The sequence below is a fragment of the Pinus tabuliformis genome, chromosome 3_1, assembly GCF_031772625.1.
Source record: "Pinus tabuliformis cultivar Carrire ecotype Pingquan chromosome 3_1, CPIR1, whole genome shotgun sequence".
Classification (NCBI taxonomy): domain Eukaryota; kingdom Viridiplantae; phylum Streptophyta; class Pinopsida; order Pinales; family Pinaceae; genus Pinus; species Pinus tabuliformis.
In genome coordinates this window covers 983,775,956-983,786,248 of record NC_142301.1, presented here as the reverse complement: position 1 = coordinate 983,786,248, position 10,293 = coordinate 983,775,956, and the positions used below count along the sequence as shown (strand labels likewise).

The 10,293-nt window shown below is 37.8% G+C and overlaps 1 protein-coding gene across 1 annotated transcript; it reads left to right on the top strand.

The window, feature by feature from the left end:
* Nucleotides 1-1,354: 1,354 nt before the first annotated feature.
* On the top strand, nucleotides 1,355-9,623 carry LOC149191140 (putative glucan 1,3-beta-glucosidase A). Its single transcript, XM_089410679.1, has 10 exons — nucleotides 1,355-1,516; nucleotides 1,650-1,792; nucleotides 1,906-2,025; nucleotides 2,107-2,301; nucleotides 2,558-2,716; nucleotides 2,810-2,979; nucleotides 3,086-3,241; nucleotides 3,410-3,528; nucleotides 9,042-9,278; nucleotides 9,421-9,623. Exons 1-10 carry the CDS (start codon nucleotides 1,426-1,428, stop codon nucleotides 9,621-9,623), a joined length of 1,593 nt encoding a protein of 530 aa, XP_089266805.1. The 5' UTR covers nucleotides 1,355-1,425.
* Nucleotides 9,624-10,293: the final 670 nt, after the last annotated feature.

The following is a 10,293-nucleotide window of genomic DNA, read 5'->3' as shown; positions in this document are numbered from 1 at the left end:
AATTTATGAAGCAATTGAATACAACATGTTCAGAATAAGAAACAATAAGATCAATACTCAAATCAATTCGTAACAAAAACCAAGAAACAAGAAACATAATGCATCCTTGACAATGACAATGGCAACTATGAATATGGACCTGAGATCTGCCTAGAAGAGGTAAAATTGGGATGCCCAGCTTTAAATGATATATTCATTACCAATATTAATTAAAAAATTTTAAGGAATAAATTATTCTAACAACAAACCATTTGGCTTTCAAAATTTAATAAGATACAAAAATATTTCGGAATGTTTAGTGAAAATTCACAAGACAATATAATTATATAAGAAACAACAAATCTTACAAAACATTAGAATTTACGGAAACCTTTAGCTACAATCTCGAGTGCAGACTTCACAGTTCCGTACATGTATAAAGTGGACTAATAAATGTACAAGGAAATGAACAAATATGCCCCATATTTCCACTATGTAATGAATGTCTGCATGCAGTACAATAAGGAAACCTTATGTAAATTTTCCAGAAAAGAAGAATGTCTTGGATTTCTATCATGTTGTAAATCTTTGAAACTAGTTCGTAAATGAAATATTGTTCAAAATTTCTAGAAAAGCAGGTCCCTATTTAGGGAATTCCTTCTTCATTGCATTGAACTTTTAGTATGATATAAGAAACAGTAAAACGATTTAATGAACTGTGTAAATAAATAATAGTAATAGGATGAGATACAACATTCATAAGACAAATTCAACTTCACAACCAAATGAATTGTAATAAGATTTCTTGGAAAAGTGTTAAATTTATGTCATTTTTATAGGAACTTGAAACAACATAAGACATTATCTACAACTCGTCTTAGTAAACAATGCATAAATAGCAAAAAGGAGCTTCTAGGTTATCATTGATTTTCATCATGTCTAGTAGATTATGTTAAATAGCCAGACCCAGAAACAAGCTATGTCAAACAAAAATGTCAACACTACCCTACCCAAAATTGTTTCTTTAGGTTAGTCAACCCCAAATCTCTGACTTTGTATGTCACGTTCGTATTCCAGAAACTTTGAGTCAAGCATGTCACGCTCTGTTCCAGAAGCACACCTTACAAAAAAGCTTTGACTCAAGCCTTTGGACTTTGTATTTTTATGTCTAAATCCAATAGGAACGTGCTTTATTTCTGCCTTCTGACCAGGATACTTTAGACTTTTGCTCTTTTTTTAATGTCTAAATCCAGTGATGGTGTTCTTTAATATCGCCTTTGACCCGGATATGGAGAAACCCTACCTAATTAAATTCCTAGCATCACTAACGTGTAACTTAGTGCACTGAGTCTATTCAATTCTGCGACCCATTACATGAGTATGGCTCTCTATAAAATGTCTCAACTATCAACGTGATATTAATGTGCTCGATTTGAAGATTTCATAATGGCAGCTTACAACGACGTCCACGCCAAAAAATTGTCTCAAAGATGTTTCGGATTTGTTATTACTCTCCTGGTTTTCACGTCTTCTCTCGGTACATTACTTGAATCTCAAGTTATTCTCAGTTTACTAAAAGTTGGAAGTTTCTTTTCAGCTATGATTTTGGTAAAGCTTTTCAGTCATGAATGTTAACTGAATAAGCTTATTTCCACCATTCATCTCTGTAGCTTATGGAAGGAAGATATTAGAAGCGAGGAGACTTACCAACGACACGCAGAAGTACCATTCTGTAAATTTGGGAGGGTGGCTCGTTATCGAAGGATGGATTAAACCGTCACTCTTTGATGGGATTCCTGACAAGGATCTGCTGGTATTCGTTTTCGGTTGTGCTCCCATTAGAATTTGCAATTCCCTCGGTTGCTCCTACAATCAGCAGCTTGAGTTGTTTATTCTTATTTAGATTTTAATGTTTGATTTTCTCAGGATGGGACGCAGATCCAATTAAAATCGATGAAACTGGGAACCTACGTGGTTGCAGAAGATGGAGGGGGGACAATCATGGCAGTAAACAGAACTAGTCCCTCCGGATGGGAAACTTTCAGCGTACGTGTTTGTTGACAAATTTGTGCCCCTCCTTTTTGCTTCTTTGATGATGAATTATGAGACTGACTTGTATTGTTGCAGTTATGGCGTGTGAGAGATGGCTACTACCAACTTAGAGTCTTCAATAAGCAGTTTGTAGGAGCCGATAATGGAGGAGGGGGTATTGTGGAGGCCGTAGCCACCTCACCTAAGAGCTCCGAAACATTTCAGATCATTAGAAACCAGGCCAATTCCAGTAGTGTGCATATCAAAGGCTTCAATGGAATGTACATGCAGGTATGTTATCAGAGATTTAAAGGATCCCCATCTTCAAGGACTTTTGAAAGGGGCTATATATATATATATATATATATAAAAGGGTTTGTTCAATTGGTTTAACCATGAGCCAAAAGCATCTTGTAGATAGGAAGGTCACAAGGGATGGATCTAAATTTGATAGAGTCAAACAAAATAAGTGATAAGCATTGATTTCAGATTCATATTGAACCATTAACCTCATATATATATTTTTGTTAATATTCCACACACCCAGGCACAATCTAAAGATCAGCTGACTGCCGATTTCGAAGGGGAGCCTGGTTGGAACGACAATAATGCTGCAACTTTCGAGATGACCATCGTAAGGACGTTGCAGGGGGAGTTTCAAATCTCAAACGGTTATGGACCCGAGAAAGCTACACAAGTCTTGAACGTAATGGGCAATTCCTACTAAACATCTTACTCTATTCTCTTGAGAAATAGTACCGAATGGGGCTTCTCATGATTTTACATTTTGGTCTCTCAGGAACATCGAAGCACTTTCATCACAGAGGATGATTTCGTTTTCATGTCCAAGAACGGGATAAGTGCTGTCAGAATTCCAGTTGGATGGTGGATTGCTAGTGATCCAAATCCCCCTGCTCCTTTTGTTGGAGGATCTCTAGCTTGTCTCGACAAAGCTTTCTCGTGGGCACAGTAAGTGAAAACTGGCCTTCATTCCGAAAAATTTCAACCCTACAAACAAACAGAAGTCCAGATAATGGACTATAGGTTAATTAACTTTGTGAAAACCATGCTGTAGGAACCACGACATTAAGGTGATTATCGATCTCCATGCTGCTCCGGGCTCACAAAACGGTGATGAGCACAGTGGCACCAGAGATGGATTTATAGAATGGCCTGAGTCGCAAGAGAACATCGACAAGAGTCTATCTGTCATTGATTTTCTTGCTGCGAGGTACAACAAATTCCTATAGCAGTAATTCATTTCGATAGATTTTGACATGGCATATAAAACTGCAACATAGAATAACTATATTTCTGGATATAGTAAAAGAAAAGCCCCTTCTTTTTCAATCAATCAGGTCCATAGCAAACTTTAAAAAATTGCTTCTGTAATTGACAGATATGCTGCACACCCTGCCCTTTTGGGCATTGAACTATTGAATGAACCACGGTCTCCTGCAGTAAGTTTGAACAATGTGACTGATTACTATTCACGGGGTTACGACATAGTTCGAAAGTATTCGTTCTTGGTATTATGTATACTGATGTATCTGATGTTGTACTGACAGGTTTTTCTGATTCAGATTGGGTAGGAAATCCAGATGACAGACGATCTACCTCTGGCTATGCATTCCATATTGGATCAGGGGTCGTATCTTGGAGCAGTAAGAAACAGCCAACTGTTTCTTTATCATCAACAGAATCAGAGTACAAAGCTTTAACCAAATAGCAAAACATAAAACCTCACAAACTTTATTGATCATTTGCTCAATTACATCTTCATTTATATAGGAAACACACAACCAATTCTGGTAACCAATTCCTAACTACTCACAACTACATCTTGTTCAACTGCTCATAACTAATTCAGTTTCTACATTATTCTCACATCCTCCCTTAATGGAGAAATGGATTCTCTACAATACCTAACTGACTTCTAAAAACTTCAAATTTGATTTTACCAAGGGGCTTAGTAAATATATCAGCCACATTATCCTTGGTGTTACAAAATATCAACCCAATTTCTTTGGACTCAATTTTCTCACGTACAAAGTGGTACTGTAACTCAACGTGTTTTGTTCTAGCATGGTAAACTGGATTATGTGCTAATTTGATAGCACTCTGATTATCACAATTGATACATGTTGCACCACTTTGCGCTTCTTCAAGATCAGCAAGAACTCTCCGCAACCAAATAGCTTCACAGGTGGCATTGGTTAAAGCTTTGTACTCTGATTCTGTTGATGATAAAGAAACAGTTGGTTGTTTCTTACTGCTCCAAGATACGACCCCTGATCCAATATGGAATGCATAGCCAGAGGTAGATCGTCTGTCATCTGGATTTCCTGCCCAATCTGAATCAAAAAAACCTGTCAGTACAACATCAGATACATCAGTATACATAATACCAAGATTCACTGTTCCCTTTAAGTATCGGAGAACTTTCTTTGCAGCAATCCAGTGATTTCCTGAAGGCTTAGCCATGAATTGACTAAGGATACTGACTGAGTATGCAATGTCTGGCCTGGTAGTGGTGAGATAGTTCAAACTTCCCACTAACTGATGATATAATGTTCCATCTGCCTCTTTCGAACCATCTTCTTTGTACAACTTTGCATTCTGTTCTAAGGGAGTTGACATAGCTTTACAATCTATCATATTGAACTTTTTAAGAATCTCCTTTGTATATTTGCTTTGAGTGATCAATGTTTTACCAGTTTCTCTCCATACCTCAATGCCTAAACAGTAATGCATTTCACCCAAATCTTTCATTTCAAAAACCTGTGACAACTGAACTTTAATTTCTTCAATTAACCTGTGAGCACTGCCTGTTATAATGAGATCATCCACATATAAAGATATTAAAGCAACATGTCCTTTTTCATCTTTCTTTACATACAAGTTAGGATCATTTTTGCTTTTCACAAACCCATTCTGAAGAAAGAAAGTATCAATCTTTACATACCATGATCTTGGTGCCTGTTTCAAACCATACAATGCCTTTCTTAACCTGCAAACCAGATGCTCCTGTCCCTGTTTGACAAACCCTTCAGGTTGAACCAAATAAACTTCTTCCTGTAAATCACCATTTAGAAAAGCAGATTTGACATCCATTTGATGTATATTCCAGTTATGTTTTGTGGCTAAGGCAATCAGTAATCTAATTGTATTCAACTTAGCTACTGGTGCAAAAGTGTCTTCATAATCAATGGCCTCCTGTTGAGCATATCCTTTTGCTACTAATCTTGCCTTAAATTTATCAATTGTACCATCTGCTTTAAATTTTGTTTTATACAACCATTTGCTTCCAATTGGAACTTTATTTTCAGGAAGTTCCACTAATTCCCATGTTTGATTTTTCATAATAGAAGCATACTCATCATTCATAGCATTAATCCATGGTTCCTGTTGTTTAGCCTGCTCATAATCAATTGGTTCTTCAACATTCATTATATTAGACATTAAGGCATAGTCTTTATACCTTTCAGGAAGCCGAGTCTGTCGGGATGACCTTCTTGGTGTGGGTGTTCCATCCATGATTCGTTGGCTTTGAGGTGTATCACCCCCTTGTGATGACTCACTGCTGCTAGATGTGCTCGTACTGCTGCTATCATCCTGATCCTGTACCTGTACCTGGACCTGTTCCTGTTCCTGTTTAATCATAGTATCAAGCTTGATATGTGCATCATCATTAGAAATATGCCATGTATCATTCTTTGTATTACTTTTATCAGTCTGCTCATGAAACAATACATCACGACTTGCAAATAGTTTATGGGAACTTGGATCAAACAATTTATAGGCTTTCTGATCCGTACAATATCCAATGAAAATACACTTGATGGACTTGGCATCAAGTTTTCTTCTGTTAGCTTCAGGAATATGAGCAAAAGCAGTACATCCAAAGACTTTGAAATGACTCACATCAGGTTTATAACCATAAAGAACCTCAAAAGGAGTTTGAAAAACTAATTGCTTAGTGGGACATCGATTCTTTAGATAAACAGCAGTGTTAATGGCTTCTGCCCAGAAACCATTAGAGATGTTCTTACCTTTCTGCTTTGCTTGAAAATGGCCTCTGTTTCTGTCCCATGATCTCCCTCGGAATGGTTTTTGGCCTCTGGCAGTCAAAGCCAAATCAGAACCATTTGACTCCAGTTCAAATGTTTTCATGCGCTCTTCTTCTTGAAGAAGAATTCCAACCAATTCTTCAAATGTAAGAGGTGTCGGATAGGTGTTAAATGCCTTTGATTTATATTCACCCCCTTGATCAGATCTGAGTATTTTAATACACTTTCCTGTTTGTTTTTCAACCATATTTCGAAATTCTTTAAAATACTCAAATATGTCACTTTTCCTTCTAACAAAATAGACCCAGGTATATCTAGATCTATCATCAATAAAAATAACAAAATATGAAGCACCACCAAGAGACCTAGTTTGCATAGGTCCGCATACATCAGTGTGAATTAATTCAAGAATATCATACTTCCGTTTCTCAGTATGAACAGGAAACTCTTCTCTATGCTGCTTACCAAGTGCACAAGCTTCACATGGTAAATGTTCACACTTCATAACAGGAAGACCTTCAACCATTGATTTCCTTTGTAACAACGATAAATCATTGTAATTTAGGTGCCCATACCTGTGATGCCATAATTCTGCTGTCGATGTCTCTTGAGATGTCAATGCAACATGGCGCTTGACTGTCACATCCAATCTGTACAATCCTCCAACCCTGGTACCTGTAGAAACAACCTTGTAGTGGTCCTGAACATCTTTCACTATACACCCCAATTTACCAAATTCTACTTTTAAATGATTATCAGTGATAGCGAAAACAGATAACAGATTCTTTTTAAGAGCAGGTACATACATCACATTATGGATCTGTCTCATTTGTCCATTAGGTAAGTACACATTTACTATGCCATAGCCTTGAACTTTAAGTGACCTATCATCTCCTAAGTAAATGTGTGTACCATCAGATTTCTCAAAATATTTATCAAACCATTCTTTATTACAAGTCATGTGTGCCGATGCACCAGAATCTATAAACCAAGTATTCTCATCATCAGTTTCAGCAGACAATGCAGCATCAGAAAGAAATAACTTAAGATTTTTAAATCCATCATTCACTGAGGTGTCTCTGTTTATGTAGTTTCCATTATGCCTGTTATGTCTTTGATTTGATTCATTATTCTTTCTCCTATAGCAATCTTTTGCCAGATGTCCAGGTTTTCCACAATAATGACATACAATGTTCCTTTTAACATACGAATCAGGAGGTGCCTTACCTTTCTGCTTTGCTTGAAAATGGCCTCTGTTTCTGTCCCATGATCTCCCTCGGAATGGTTTTTGGCCTCTGGCAGTCAAAGCCAAATCAGAACCATTTGACTCCAGTTCAAATGTTTTCATGCGCTCTTCTTCTTGAAGAAGAATTCCAGCCAATTCTTCAAATGTAGGAGGTGTCAGTCTAGCTGAGAGAGCTGAAATAAAGACTTTATAGTCGGGGACTAACCCCTTTAAAGTAACAGTTACCAAGTCTGTACTAGAAACCTTTTCACCAATATCACCAAGCTTATCACTAAAGTCTTTAATTCGGGAAACAAAGTTACTAATGCTTTCATTGGCATCCATTTTGATAGATAGCAGCTTTGTTTTTAAAAATAAAATACGATTTGCATTAGAAGTCTCATACAAACTTTTAAGAGTGTCCCATGTCGCCTTCGAAGTTTCACAGTCCCGAATGTGAGGAATAATATTGTCCTTCACTGACATACGGAGCAGCACCCTTGCTCTTACATCATGCTTCTCCCAATCTTGAGGGTTAGTAGGAGGTTGAGGCTTGGTCTCGTCACCTTTTACAATCGACCAGAGATTGTATGCCTCCAGTACTGTGATGATCTTAAATTTCCAATTTACATAGTTTTCTCCATCAAGTTTTGAAGACTCATTTAAATAGGAATCTGCAAGGGGATTAGCCATTTCTCCACCAATGACCAAATTCAATCCAACAGGAAAATAAAACTCTACAACCTCTGCTATCAAGTAATTACAAGATTCGGCAAACCCTTCTTTTTCCTTCAATAATTTATAACACCACAAAATTTCAAACTGATTGTTTAAACCTCACACAAAAAAACACACAACTGCCTGAGAAATGCGACTGCAGGCCTCACTGACGTCAAGGGTCAAGAAACGAAGATAGGAATACAAATTATAACCAGCCAATACAAATTATAACCAGCCAAAGAAAACCGGGCCGACTGAAACAAAATATGACCACGGCACAACAGTTTCTGTAAAGAATTAACCACGGCACAACAGTCTCTGCAAAGAATTACCTCCACGCAGCGCTCACACTCTCTGCACAACGGACTCTCCACACACCTCAGCGCTCACACTCCTCCAACTCATATCCAGCCTCACGCAGACAGTCAATGGCTCCTCAAAAATGCGGCACCTTTGGACGGTTAAACGACGGCTCTGCTCCTCTGCACGGCTTTCTCAGCGGTGGACATCGCTCTTCGTTGGTGGCTTCCCGAACTTGTTCTTAATTTTGTCAGCGGTGGCTCGGCGTGCTTTAAAAACTTTAATACATGATGGTCATTAAAAAAGACTCTTAAACAGAATCAACAGACGATGCCTCTGCTCTACTCCCGCAAATACACTCAACGAACACCTTACCTCAAGCAAGCGTGACTTTGGAGGCTCTGTGACGTGGGTTCTCGTCCAGGCCGCTTTGCTCTCAAATGACTGCAACTTAAAAACTTAAAACAGAAAACTCACACTCACTCAAAACGCACCCACGGCTTATCCTAGCCTCGATTAATTCCAGAGGGAATAATCAGCAAGCTCTGATACCAACTTAAAACATAAAACCTCACAAACTTTATTGATCATTTGCTCGATTACATCTTCATTTATATAGGAAACACACAACCAATTCTGGTAACCAATTCCTAACTACTCACAACTACATCTTGTTCAACTGCTCATAACTAATTCAGTTTCTACATTATTCTCACATTCGTCCTCGGCGTATGTGATAATGTGCAACAGAATCGGCCCTGCTGATCCCAAGGAGTTGTTTCAAATCAACAACGGCTTATCCCGCACCGTTGTGGATGTGCATTACTACAATCTCTTCGATGATGCCACTTTCAAAAATATGACGGTTCAGCAAAACATCGACTACATCAAAACCACAAGAGCTCAAACTCTGCAGAGCCTCGTCTCGGCCAATGGTCCTCTCATTTTTGTTGGTAAATATAAAAAATCCCTGCATTTAACTGCTTTAGCGTGGCTCTCTCTATAAAAAGTATGAATTTAATCATGCGCTAGTATCATTCTTGCCATATACAAAAGGGAGATAATTCTGTTACATAACATTGTGATTTTATGTAGGGGAATGGGTGGATGAGTGGGAACTGAACAGTGCGACACAGTCGGATTATCAAAGGTACGGAGATGCACAGTTACAAGTATACGGTGAAGCTTCTTTCGGATGGGCATATTGGATGCTAAGAAACATTGGTAGCAGGCACTGGGATTTGGAATGGATGGTGAAAAATCAGTACCTTCTATTGCCTGCATCAAGCCAAAGTTAATTTTTTGTTCCTTGGAAGAGATCAATCAGTGATATTTTATTGTATAAGTCAATGAATAAGTTTGATTGGAGAATACGTAGCTGCAATAGTAGCTTGAGTGAAATAATGTACAATCCATAGCCCAAACCCTGGGATGATGGGTCATGTAATTCATATGAAATTTAATATCAAGACTTTGTAATATTGGAGTGTAATCGTTATTGTTACTGCTAATGCCCCACTTTATGAAAAAGATAGATTACAGCGCAGATTCCTAAATGCGACCCACAACTCAGACGCACTTGGTAGATGGATGATACGCACTTGGTAGATGGATGATGGTTGAGCGGTTCATTTTAATTGCTATGACGTTTACCTCAATTTTCCAAATTGGATGATGGTTGAGCATGATATTTGTGGTTCATTTTAATTGCTATGACGTTTACGTAAATTTTCCAAATTCCTAAGTGCTACCCACAACTAAAACGCACTTGGTAGATGGATGATGGTTGAGCGGTTCATTTTAATTGCTATGACGTTTACCTCAATTTTCCAAATTGGATGATGGTTGAGCATGATAGTGTGGTTGATTTTAATTGCTATGACGTTTACCTAAATTTTCCAAATTGATATAAAGTTTTATGAAGTTTTATGGTTTTTTTTTTTTTTTTTTCGGGTCAAATGATAAGAA

Excerpts from the sequence above, each read along its gene's own strand:
- LOC149191140 (XM_089410679.1), top strand. The coding sequence starts at position 1,426 with ATGGCAGCTTACAACGACGTCCACGCCAAAAAATTGTCTCAAAGATGT. Across the intron at positions 2,980-3,085 it reads AAAGCTTTCTCGTGGGCACA|GAACCACGACATTAAGGTGA; the intron begins GTAAGTGAAAAC and ends ACCATGCTGTAG. Across the intron at positions 3,529-9,041 it reads TTACGACATAGTTCGAAAGT|ATTCGTCCTCGGCGTATGTG; the intron begins ATTCGTTCTTGG and ends CATTATTCTCAC.